The sequence below is a fragment of the Agelaius tricolor genome, unplaced genomic scaffold, assembly GCF_023055355.1.
Source record: "Agelaius tricolor isolate 1412-34295 unplaced genomic scaffold, bAgeTri1.0.p SCAF_1, whole genome shotgun sequence".
Taxonomy (NCBI): domain Eukaryota; kingdom Metazoa; phylum Chordata; class Aves; order Passeriformes; family Icteridae; genus Agelaius; species Agelaius tricolor.
In genome coordinates this window covers 41,909,560-41,923,448 of record NW_027269261.1, presented here as the reverse complement: position 1 = coordinate 41,923,448, position 13,889 = coordinate 41,909,560, and the positions used below count along the sequence as shown (strand labels likewise).

At 35.4% G+C, this 13,889-nt stretch overlaps 1 protein-coding gene across 2 annotated transcripts in view; it reads left to right on the top strand.

Moving 5' to 3' along the window:
- Positions 1-13,889, top strand: part of WDR27 (WD repeat domain 27) — a 91,271-nt gene that overhangs the window by 39,089 nt on the left and 38,293 nt on the right. For both annotated transcript variants that reach the window (XM_071431200.1, XM_071431191.1), the window contains one exon: positions 9,054-9,152. In XM_071431200.1, the coding sequence (XP_071287301.1) occupies positions 9,054-9,152 (99 nt within the window). The remainder of the gene's footprint in view (positions 1-9,053; positions 9,153-13,889) is intronic.

Sequence of the window (13,889 nt, the reverse complement as noted above, 5' to 3'; positions counted from 1 at the left end):
TATAGGCCTTTGAAACTGGACTGAGGTTGGGCTCATTGCAAATACATCCTTTTGAAACAGCTGGGTAGGAATGCTGTTGAAATTTATTTTAGGTATTTCTAGGTTAATCATCAGAACATGACACAGTTTCTGGTCAACATCAAATTCAGAAGAGGAATTTACTCTTCTGGATATTTTTGAAATACTGGCTCAAATAATGTGTGAAGGTTAGAGATTTTATTGGCAGATTGCTGGATGTTTGGCAATAGGTGTTGTGTTCTTGACATTTTAATGATAAAACATATTTTTCAAGTTTCTGGTAAATAGCATTTTCAAAATGTAGTTTGCAATACAAAAGAAGGGCTTTTTGCTTTGCCTGTGAAGAAATGCATTTAATATTAATCTCAGATCACGATACATATGATATAGTAATATATTTATTTGAGGCTACTAACTAAAGTTGCTTTTGAATTGTATAAAAATAGGTGCAGTCACAAGACCTTTTTGTCCTCTCTTTTGCACTAGGGTATTTGTTTGGAATTAGTGCTGATTCAAGAAAAGAAAGACAGCATGATTTTGTCCTAACTCCAAATTCTTGGCACATGGTGGGTCATCAAAGGAAGCTGAATAGCTGGCATGCATCCTGCTCCAGTTGGCATGTGGTCCCTGGTGGGCACAGTGCCAGTCAATACTTTTTAGTCTGGCTCCTGGGTTGGAATTTTGCATAATTTGTGTCCTGTGTCTATAGAGAACTTTCATTGTTCTTCTTGTCCCCTCAGGAAAACTTAGTAAAGTCTTGCACTCTTGCTTATACTGTACTGTTAGGACAAAATGCAGTTTTGGGGCATTTTTTTAGGAAGCTTCCCTTTGAAGTGTTGAGGCTGGATATACTTTTGTGCTTTCTTTTGAAACAGAAAATTGAATGCTGCACTGAATAGTCCATTCATATTTTTCAACTAATAGCATACTGACAGATGGCTTAATGTGTGACTGGGACAGTTTTAATAGTATCAAGGAGTCACATATTTCTGAAGATTATATGAATGAATGTCTATTGGAATAAGCTACATGAAAAAATCAGTAGTGTGGATACAAAGCATTATCTTCAAAAAGAGCATTCTGGAAATAGGTTATGTACCTTTCCACTGAGAAGCAACTGAATCTTCAGTCGTCTTGGAGTTCACTTTATCAAGTGCAATTCTTACACCCTGTGGTTAACAAATGTGATTGATTTTGAAGCCAAAAAAGGCATAATTGAAATACAATTGAGAGACATTGACCCTAAACTGCTTTTTGTATTTCACAATATCTGAAGCATTTGACAAACAGGAATATTTTGTCTACAATGAATAATAGCAAAATCACATTCCTACAGGACTGTACAGCAACCCAAAATATGTTATTGTAAAAAAAGGGATGAAAATTCTGTCTGCCTTTTTTTCTACTTTGAGGGTGTATGACCTGTTTTATATAAGAGCTTGATGTAGCTTCTGTGTGGCTGAAGTGGCCACATGGTTTTATGTGAACTGCTCTGGTGCCTGTTAGTGTGAGACTTGTAGATACTGTAAATTGGGGTTGAAAGTGTTTCCCTAAATGATTACTCCAACTTCCTTAAGAGAACCTTTACCAAGACCTGTGTAGGACCTTACAGTCTGATAAACAGATAACCAGAATCCTGGTTTTGGACTGTGATTGTCCTTTCTGTAATTAGCAAATATAAAAGGCTAACACTTTTAATGTCAAATCTTTTCTGCATCCTAAATAGCCTAAGGTTACAAGAGAATTTAGTTGACTTTTGCTTAACTGAATACACATAATATTGTAATTTTTAACCATTTTACAAGTGGACAATCTCAGGTTTCTGACTATCAATATTATCAAGGATGTTGGACCTTAATACACCTTAATTGGGTTTAGATTTCCATTTTGCTGGACTCTATACAAAACTGTTGACTAAAGCAATCTTAGTGTAAAAAGATATCTGGACAGTGTGAAATACTACTTTTTATAATAAAAACCCCTCGTTTTCTTTCTGTGCTATGTAATTCTAGTTAGCTCTTTTACTTTATGTCTAATTAGCCACTTAATTTTTGTCTTTGAAGACCTTAGGGCTCTCTGAAAAAATTCCAAGTTTCCAGAAATGAAGTAGGGAATGAAGAAATAAATATTTGTCTCTTTAATTGCTTTCAGACTCATTCTTGCTAGCTCTCTTTGAACTGTAGACTCTAAGAGGCACATTTTGACCCTAGTGCTGAAATTGGATTTTCTAACATAAAACTCTCTGTCCATGCCAAATCTCAATGCCTGTGTTCATAGCTCACACAGACTGACCCATATCAGAAACCCAGAAATTTTTCAGCATATCAGGTTGCTGCATGAAAAACAAAAATTACATGGGTAATGTGCAAAATTCTCTTCCCTTTTCTTTTTACACTTTTCAACAAAGCCTAGGATTTTGCTTACAACACTGTCTTTGAAACACATTTTAAATTCAAGATTGAATTTATGCCTTCAACTGTGAAGGCACCAAAGCTTGAAGCAGTAGCCCATAGGGCATCATCATTCAAAGGAGCAGCAGGAGACAGGATAAAGCAATTTGGTTCTTATACATAACATCAGTCTAATACCACTTGTGAGTCCCTGAATATTAACCTTCATGCAAAATTGGTTTTAGAGTAAGTTCTCATTATGCAAGTGATGCTGGAAAGTGATGCTGGTCCGGGGGCAAATCCAAAGAGTTTTGCAAACCTGTGAGTGGTGGCTGGATGCAAACCCAGACCTGTTATTTTTTGCAGACTGAGTTATTTTCAGATACAAGATTCTGCATCAGGCATAATACAGACTGTAGAACTTGTTTATAGTTGACACCTTAATTGAAGTAGCTACAGAGATTGATATTCCAAATAAAATATCAATGCTGCTAAGCAATATACTGTAATGCTTTACTACTGGAAAAATACATTTGGGAGTTGGGTTGCCAGCACTCTGTACATCTACTCCTCTTGCAATGCACTACTTCCTAATATAATCATTGCCAAGAAGATTGTATTTCTCAACCCCCATAAATATATTATTATCCACCTTAGTCTTTCTGTGGCTCACTTCTGACTTATAAAAATCGAGATTAGCAATGGTATCTTTCCTCTCTCCTCTTGTCTTTAAGAGTTTAGATGAGGCCTGTTTCAGTTTGCTACTGTTGTGATCAGCTGCTTTGATCTTATATGAAATACTTCCATCCTTGTGTGTCTGTGGTGTGATAAGATTTAAAATTGCATCTGATTAGGTTAAAAATGACATAAAATTATCTAGATACCAAAGAAGAAACACCTCAGGAAATCCCAAATGTGAATGATAAAATTGTGTGGTTGATTTTCTCCCTTTAATAGCCCACTTCATTAGAACTTTTTAGGTACTAATAACGCTAGGTAAAAGACTACAAATGAGGGAGTTGGCAAAGATATTCTGATGTAGTTGTATGTAAATGGATGAGATAGGACTAGTTAATAGTCTAGAATGCTTTGTTCCATATCTCTTGGGAGTGTATCTTGGAGGCATCACTAAGGTTTAAATTAGGTATATTTGATATATGATGAAGTATGCTTTATTACTTTATTTGGAGAAAAGAGGATATTTTCTTTACCAAAAAATTACTTTTAGAAATGTATGCTAACATTGTATTGGTATTGTATTGAAGTTGTTGTCTTGGTCTACACTTCATACCAGAGGGCTTGCAGAATCTATTGTATGAAGCAGTGGTAGCAACTATCTGAAGCATTTTGGTGTGATTGGTATTCCAATTATATATCACTCAAGTTTTATCTTATGTGTCCGTACTGTTTAACTAAGATAGGCTTTAACAGGAAACATCTGGAGAAAACAGCATTAGTAATGTTTACTGCGGAGAAGGCAGGACTGACATTGCTTGGCAGAACAAAATCCATAGCAGAGAATGAGTGACAGGCTGTGACAGCCTCTCTGCCAACTGTTGATGGAGAAAATCTACCCCTTTCCAAAGAGGAGCACAGTATTGTTTTAGTCTTGAATCTGAGGTTTTTTGGATTCCTTGGTAATGTGGTTGGCTGTTTGGCCCTTTATCCTAGAAGTGTACAGATAAATACTGCTTTCTTGATCATACAGTCATGACTTTGGGTATGCTGATACTTCACTGTCTCTTTGGATATATCTTGGAAGATGACTGAAAATCTTGTCCTTTGTAGGTTATTTTATGAAGCATGGAGTTATATGAGTATGAGCACATTAATTGTTCTTGTGTGCTTTATGGTCAGTTCAGGCTATTGCTTATCTAGGCCAGTACACCTCAGACCTGACCACCACAAAACCAGATTAGCAGCTGAGAGAGGTGGAGGATGATTTTCTGGTGGCTATAGATGTATTGTTATTTAACTACTACTGAACAACTTTTTTTTTTTTTTCAAACTGTATTTTATGAGTCTGTAATTTGTTACTATGTTAACATTGAATTTTGCTAATGCTTTTGAGAGATATGAGGAAGTGTGAGAAATTAGCCTTTTTGCTAAAGAAAACTAATTTTATAAAAGATAATACCCCATGTTCAACTGTAGACAAAACAGGAAGGTGAAGTAGATATGAATACCCAATGTTCATTTTGGAATGCATACAGCAGTGAGGTGCTAAAAGTGGATATATAGTTTTATATAGTTTATATAGTTTTATATCCACAGAGCTTGTGTTTCCTATATGCGTACCTCTTGGTCTCAATTCTTGACAGTAGTTGAATTTTGGGTATGATTGGTACATCTGGTACAAACATCTGGTTGAAGGTCCTTTGCAACATATGAACCTTTCAGTATTGCTGTCAGTCAACACCAGTGCACAAGCAGGAAATGCAATTATTGGTACTGTTGATACAGAGAAGAATCCAAGCAGCAGTCAGAAAAGAGCCAAAGTGGGTGTGATACAACCATGCTGCTTCATAGTGAGATGTGAATTCTTAGAATAAAGTCTTTAACTTATAATTCTGTACTCTGACAACACTATGTGTTCTAAAAATAAAGGCAACCTAAATTCAGTGGTGCATGGTGCTGCATAAATTTCATATTAAAACAAATAAAAACAATCACATACATTAGGCCTTAAAATTAGCAAATTAAATAGGAATTGAGTTGGCAAAAATTACAATTTGGAAGCTTCATAGAAGGGTGGCTTAGAGAGGGAAGTCAGATATGGTTTATGTAATTTTTTTTAGTGAGGAAAATTCAAATGTGTTAGCTATAACTGCCAGAAGATTGATACATTTGAAAAACATCCCCTACATCTTGAAAGATGACTGATATGTGTAATATTATTTTAATAATAAAGAGCATTAATAATGTTCACTGTCACCCTATTTTTTAGTTATGTCAGAGGAAATCATATGGAAACTGGGATCTTACAGTAGTGGGAAGTTTCCTGTGACTACCAGAAAGAGAGCCTCCATAAGAGTCATTAAAAAGGAAAGGGACTCTGAGAGGGTGTACTGTACTCAACTCATTTTGGTGCCAGGCTTGATTAGACTTTCCATGCTACCATGTGGTAAGTGTATAAGATATCTTGGGATTGAAGAGCATTAATCAATGCTTAGGATACTTGTGAAATCTGTTTTATTATGTGTGGATTTGGCACCAATACCTATAGTTAAGGTAGTCTAACACTTTCCACTATAATTCTGTTTTCAGTTGCTTATAAGTAAGAACATTTTGGGCTGAAACTTTCCATACTCGGTGTCTGCTTCAGGTTAATTGTTATTTTTCTTTAGTGTAAGTAGTTCAGGAGCTTTTTTAGCTTGAAATTGAGGAAAAATACATGGTTCAGTGGAATATGTGGCCCAGTATAAATAGGGAGCGATGGAGTGCAAGTTAAACACTTATATTATGTACTGTGGGATTATGCATCAAGTTTGATGGCACTGGTGGAAGCAAATGGCCAATAATGCCTTATTAATAACGACAGATGTCTTTTATAAAAACATGTTAGATTACCAAGGGACTCTGTCCCTCTGTCAGGGGACTTAAACATTTCTGTCTTCTGTAGCTCATTTGAAATATTAGGAAAAATAGTCACAGAAAAGTGGTGACATTGGCCAATCCATGCAAAACATGTGAGGAAAACATCTCTATTTGTGTAAGGCCAAATTAGGTATCTTAGATATCAATGTCTTTCTGTTTGTTTGTTAGTCGTGTTCTTTTCCTGTGATCTGTTTGTAAAATACATGCTTCAGCTTAAAGCCACAGCAGCAACAAAGGGTTTTCCTTGAAACTGGTGTTGCTTTTCTGATCCCTGTGCAAAAGCTGATAACAAGGAGAGTTCTTCTGTTATTAGTCAAGTGCTTATGATTTGCTTTCCCCACTTTCCTATCCTAGGAGGCTGTAGGAGTTTAAGTAGTTTGACACAAATGTTTATGGCCGTGGGTTGGACTATGGGGCAATGGGAACAGATGGGAACAAGTTTCCTTTGAAGTTAGAGTGTGAGAAAACAGAGGAAAGAATTTACAGTGAAACTCTGCAGATAAAGCCTCAATTTATCTAGCACACTCTCTCTACCAATGCAGTAGAATTAAGTAATTTTCCATTTGGATACAAATCCCTCAAGGCCCCACTCAAGGAAGGGCCTTTTTTCATTCTTCCCTGTCTCTTGGTACAAGTCTAGGGAAGAAAGCAGAAGCTTGTGTCTACTTGTAAGGTGCTAAATACACTGTCACACTCTGGGTTACTGAAAACTGACTACTCCAAATGTTCTTCAAATGTCTAGTGAAAGGAAATACAAGTAAGTATGTGGTTATGGGTCCAGGAAACTTCTTTGGAAGCTATTGGTACAGGTAAATTATTTTTACTTTTGGCTGACCCTCAGCAAGAATTGGAAAGGAAATACCAATATCTACTGAATAAGTATTTTTATTAGACAAAATTCGTCTTAATATAAAAAAAGGGGATTGACTTTGGCTAAAGTCTAAAACATTATATGCACATATGCATTTTGGGTATTGCTGAGTGCTTTCTAGACTGTTTTGTTTTCTTTTTCATTCCATTTGGTTTGCTGAAAATCTGTTCTTCCTCTGTCATTGATTTCATATTTTCAAGCTTTTTTATTCTTCTGTGGCTAGTGTTGATGGTATCATTTATTATTCAGTTACTGTTATTTCCTTTTTTTCTGTAGAGAAGACTATGCTAAAATAATCTAGTAAGTAAAGACTAGAAAAAACATTTGAATGACATCAGAAAATACAGCAAAACTGAAATGATGGCAGACTGTAGCAGAAGAATGTTTATACTGGAGTTATTCCTCCTGTTATGAGTGTTAGTTCTGTTAAAATATAATTCTCTTTGGGGTTTATGTTTTATTTTGTTTTTAAACTTTTGAAGTTAAAAATAAATGTACTTTCAATCTTTTACCAACTTAACTTTTATTCTCAGAATTTAGATTGTCACTGGCTAGTTTAAATATCTAGGGCTAGAGCTACTTAAACAGAAGCTGGTTTTATCCACTTTTATATGATGACGTTTTTCTTTTAATCAGATTTTATTGTCTTGCATGTCAAAATTACTCAGAAAATTACTTAAATTACTTTTCCTTTCACTTCTTGGAAGAGATGATACCTGCCACAATGTAATAAACTATTCTTGCATGTAGCTAGAGACTCTGCTCCTTTATCTGTTGAACCGCAACACCTAAATATTTAAGATTTTTGGGGCTAGGAATATGGTACTGAAAAGACGTTTAGCAGTAGCTCCATTAGGATAAGGTTTGTAGGAGTGATCAATGGGCAGGTTGTGTTCCCTGCCATGTTCTGTGTGTTTTGCCTAGCAGCTGTTCAAAATGAGCATAGAGTCTTTGTGGTAAAGGTCAGAGGAAAGGGCTTTCCCATATCTGCTCTTTCCCAATGCTGTGGTGGTTAGGAGGTGGGTTAGCAGGTGGGTTTCTGCCAGTGGCTGCTTGTCATGACTTTCCTCTGATCCAGTGAATCTGGCTATACAATGTGGAAATTTGGAAAAGTGCTGCATCCCAGCCTAATCTCTAGCTCAGGGCTAAGAATCATCTCTTGAAGGGTGAGAGGGTTTGAATGCTTTTTAGGCTGAGAAGTGTGACTACAGCACCAAATACGCTCTCATTAGATTATAATTAAGCTGCAGGACTGCTTCACAGCATTTTTGAAAGAAAGGTATGAGCCAAATGGTTGATTTAGAAACAGTGTGGAAGAGAATAAATAACCAGAATACCTGGGTTTAACAAACTTTGGAGTTTTGTTCAAAAAATAATGAAATATTATCACATCTATTTTACAGAGTGGAACAGGGACATAAAGATTAAGCCAAAAATGAACATAGTCCTTCCCAAATTAAACTGAGGACCTGGAATGGAAAACTATTTTCTACTGGATAATTCTGGCAAAGTTCTGCAAGCCACTAGATTATGATGGAAAAATTTCAACTTCACTAATGCCTCTCTGTGATATGTTCTCTTGGTTAAAAGATGGAGCATATTTCTTTGTGAATCAGAGAATTTTGTGCTCTTGATTCTTGCTGTAATTGATTTTGCCACTTCTCTGTTCCTCCTTCCAAAAAAGGGAACTGAAGCCTAAAGAGGCTGACCTGGAACAGAGGCTAGACAGAGTTAAAGGAATCAAGTAGGTATTTAGTAAAAGGCTTTCCAAGGATACACCCTGGGCAGTACAAGACCTAAACAGATATGAAAATCACCAATATCTTCAAACTGATTTCTATAATTTGGGATAATTTAGCAAATGCTTAAATTAACTCAAAAAAAAGTATGTAGAAAGAATAATGCACTCTTTCCCTAATAAATAACTAAACATTACGTGTAGTTCAAGAAGCAGGTAAAAAATTACCCTTTAAAAATACATTTTAAATTATGTTCTGTGGAATTTAAATCCTTTCTTTTAAGTAGAATCTAATACCTTTCTAAATTAGATAACTCCAATGATTAAAATTTTCTAACTTCTTTGTAGGCTATATATTTAGTGTTACTATACTATAACTTAATGCTTCAAGAATGTGGTTGTTTTTTAATACTGAAAATACCAACTCATTGTTTTTTAGGCTTACATTTATGAAATGCGTTCAAGCACTTTTTTACAAAAACTGGGGAGACACACAGAATCTGTAATCAATGTCAGTTTTAATCCCTCATCTCCACAGGTAAGCCATTGCTTTTTTTTCCTCTTAGTAATGAAAGCATGTAAAATAACTCAAAGGCCTGAAAGATTTAAAAAGTAACATTATTTCAAGTGTGCTGTGTCAGAATAGCTATTGAAATTGCTTAATCACAATATTTTGAAAAACTGTTACTGTTGTGCTTTGAACCTTTTAGATATCTATAGGTAAAAAGTACTTCAAAGAACTTAGGCATTATGCAGTAACAATTTATATTTGTTTAGTGATCATTGTACGATGTTAACAGCATTACATTTCAGTGTAATGGTTTAATTGCAGTGCAGCAATATATACAAAGAGGTTTGTTTTCTAAGTATTATTTTGACACCCAAGCTTCCCTGCAGCTAGTTGATCTTGTGAATTCTTTGTATGCTGTTTTTAAAGAAGTTAAATCCTATGGATTTACCCTCTTTGTTTTCATATATTGAATTTGCATTGAAGCCTTATACTTTCTACTTTTTTGTTCCTTACTTTAAAGACACAACAATGGTCACTATATATATTTATGTAAGACAGGACAGTAGCTTCTGTTTACTTCACTGCCTCCTCACCACTGACTGTACTTGTTGCTATTAAAGATACTTATGGAGTAAATAAAATTCATTTACTTGTAGGAGTACTGTAACATTTATATATCACCTTCCATTTGTATATCATCTTCCATTCTGTGATTTTAGAAATTCTGGAAGTTTTATTCTTTATGTATATATTGTTTGAACTGAGAAATTGCTGATTGCTGTCTTAGGGTTAACATTACGTATTTCTGGTCTTTGGGTTCAGCAATGTTATATTCAAGCAAATGGTACGGTTTATTACACTTTACAAATTAAGATTAGTGCAAGGTTTAGCACTGAACATACTTCTGCAAAAAAGGTATACTATAAGAATAGAGCTGACTGTAATCTTGCAGAATTCTGATCTGTGGTCCAGCTGCTGGAATGCATGAATGCATTTTGGTGGAAAATGTCTGATTAGAGTTCAATTTTTAAAAGTCTAGGCTCAATTGCAGTAGTAGTGTGAATCAAGACTTGGAAATAATTAAGTTCAGGAAAATCAGTTGTTAATCAAGGAGGCGGAATCTACAAATGGTGTAAAATAGCTTTGGCTGTGGCTCCAAGCCAGACTGGTATGAGAGTGTGCCTTGGAGCACAAACCCTTTAATACTGAATTTTATCAAACATTACACAGTCAATTAAGTATTATAGTTAGAGCCAAATCTGATGTTCAAGAGCCACAAACCCTTTTCTTGAGGAGCTCTTTCCTGAGAAACCAGGCCTGTGGTCTTGAACCAGCTGATGGCTTTCCCCATAGATAATCTTGTGGGGAAAGATTTCGAAGATGGTTTTATCAGAAACACTGTACTATATAACAAGGAATGTGTAAAGCTGCTGCAAATTTACAGATGAAAGGTAAATTTGATAAACCAAATATTTCTGCATGATATGCACTCCAAAATGCTTTCTAAATAATTCTTTTTAGGGAAGTTACAGAAACAAAAACCAAACCAAAAATCCCAAAAATCTACCTGAACTTTCCAACATAGAATTTAGCATGAGATTATATTTTAAGGCACTAGGAGAAGCTGCTAAGCAATGCAATGATAAACCTGTAGAGTAGAAAAGAAGAAAACCATAAATTAATCAGAAAAGAATAATCCCATACCTTGAAAGAAAGACTTTGTTTTATTCCAATACTGGAAGATTTTTGTATACATTTCTACTACTGGTTAGGGATTTAAAATTGACTCTGTTGTTTCATCCAATGTTTGAATGAATGCAATTAAGATTTATATTTGATTCTGAACAGCCACTGCATAAAGCCCCATTGCATTCAAAGGGAAACACTGGCAGGAGAAAGCAAAATGGGTGAAAAAAGAAAGTGGCTGATGAGTGAAATTCAGACATTATAACTAAGTCTTTTGCTGTGGAAACATCCAGTCAAAAGTGTGGTGTTCTGTCAGTGCTCCAGTTCAGTTGTTGCTTGCCTGGCACCTGTCCATGAGGTAGCTTATTCCAACCATTCTTATAACTCTCACTTGCATAAGTGTTCTTCCAGAAAAGAGGGAAAAACCCTGGGTGGATATGATATTATTATAGGGGGCATTGTTGCTTTCATCATATGGTACTCTGAAATAATTATAAATTGATTGCTATGAAAGCTGGAGAAGGGGAATAAGCTAGAAAATTTGCATTTATCTTAATTTTCAAGATGATTTCTCAGTTTTGGCTTCTTGTTGTCATTTCCTGGTTTTCCCTCATTGTTCAAAACTTAAGTGGGGAAGAATATGTATCTTACCAAAACCATTAGTAGCATTTCAATCTATTTTAGAGAGTATACATTAAGAGTTATTGTAGTGTTTAACTATAGTAACTGTAGTTATTGACTATAACACATTTAGTCAGTCTAAATTAAAAAAGGGGTGAGTCTTATCTACTAAATATGGAAACAATAAGTAATCTCTGTGATTTTGAAGCAGTATAAAAGCAAATGGGGACTCTATTCTCATCTACTGGTTTTGTGAAGTTGAATATTGGTATATGCTATGATGATAGTTATTTTTTCATGACAGAATCAGGACTTTGAAATCAGTGTGCATTGCTAGCACCCCATTGAAACACTATGGGAGGTAGTTTCATGCTTTTGGTGAGCTGAGCCTACACAGTTGGTCAGCTGGCCTGGCTGAGAACCTTCTGAAGCAGAGTATAATTAAATTGAGTGGCAAATCATAGATGACCAAGAAAGAGAGAGACTATTTAAATGTTCTTCCTATTTAAAGAGAGGTCAGCATGTTCTCATGCATTTTGATATCAATTCTTAAACTCTCTACTCATTTCAGAAAGCTGTTCTCTTTTGTTAAATATTCCGTATACAGTTTAGGAGTAATGCAGTCTTTGTAGGAAGACTGTCTTTGCCAAAGACTGTACTGTAATTTATGTCTGGTGAGAAGATATTTCCTTTACCAACATTCAGCCAAAGGAGACAGTGTCATTAAAAAAAAAAAAAATAGAGCCTCCTGCTGACCTTTTCTGAGGATGAATGTATTTCTGTCCTTGTGTTCTTGAACTGTTAGCCAAATCTGTGTACTCACATTTGGTTAATCTCAGTGAAGTGAATGATGATAGGGACCGAAAATTTCCTAAATTTAACAAACATACTGGTTTAATTTTCTATTCAAATTACTGAAGTATCAGTCTGATTAAATTTTATCAATATTTTATTTTTATTCACCATCATATTCAATATCCTTCTCTTTTTCATCCTCAAATGTACAGATTTATTGTGATGGTATTACTAAAAAAAAGAAGGGACAGCAGTTAATGCAATTTGTCCTAATATTTCATGGGTTGTTATAGATCAGCTTGTAAATGGTACCAAGATACTCATATAAAGCAGTTCAAGGCAGCTGCATGCGCCCTTTCTTATTCTGTAAGATTCTAAGGCTTATGAGAGGTAGAAACTGGGGTAAAAAGATCTCTTCAAAAGGTAACAGCACCTGGAATATTGTTGAGCAAACCAATCACTGGGACATGACTTAAACTTTAGGGGTTTTGTTATGGAAGATGGTGATTTAAAACAAATTATTAGCAGTCACTGACTGATACAACTGTGTTGTATACAAGCCTACCACATGTTAAAAATCTTGAGATAGTCTTCAGGTTTGGAGAAATGGATAACCATTCAACTTTCAAACTTTCAACAGTTAAATGGATTTAGAAATTGAGTCAAAGCAGAGAAGTGCCAGTCTAAGTATCTTGGGGGAAAAGAGGATCTTCAGCTCTACCCACCTTTGGGAGATTCTCAAAGTGGGCTTGGTTTCCTACAGCGTCTTGTTTGGCTACTGACTTTAAGCCAGTGGTTATATTTGCAGATCTTGGCTCTTGCCATCTTAAAAACTGCTTTGACAGAAAAGAATGCAGATCTTTGGGCTGTTCCACTCTCCAGCTACAAGGGCTGCTGAGCCTGTGGATAACTAGGCTACTAGTGTGACACAGCAGATAGTCCAACTGAATTTATTCCAATCCCTGAGAATTCAAAATTGAGCTCATCACTGAACAAGTATGTCACTGTTTATAGCAGAAGGATAATTTCTTTTGCAGTTTCTAACAAACTCCAATAATGTTGTGTATCATTATATTAAAATATGAGTTAATGTTGTTTAGTGCAACAAATTGTTTATACCAAAAAATTCTTGCAAATAAATATGGAAAGCATATGAAGAAGCATGGCAGATTTTTAAAGAGAAAGAAAGAGCCTTCTATAAGCTAGGAAGGACAATATAATTCAGTTCAATCATTGAATGCTCTATGCATTTTAAGTGTGTTGCCAGCAAAAAACAGCTGTACACCACATGATTTTAGACAAATATGCTTGCAGAGGCAAGCATCTCAATTCATAGCATATTTGTCATAAAATCTTTATGGTACGTCTTACAAGGGTAGATACTTTATTGAATGGCACTGCTAGGCTGAAAGGGCTGGTTTGGAACAATTGGTTACTCTGCTGTTCAATGTGAGTTCTGTTTACCAAGTATCTAGACAGGCTTCCCTGTGGACTGAAAAGAGAGAGGATTGGCTGGGAGTGGGAAGGAAAGGCACTAACTGTAGTGATAGGGATAATTTGGAGAACAGACAGCTTCTTGGAAACTGTCAGACAGAGAGTGAAGAGAGAATGGTGGAGACTAAGAACTGGAGGAGAAGAACATATGTATGGAGTGAAGTGATG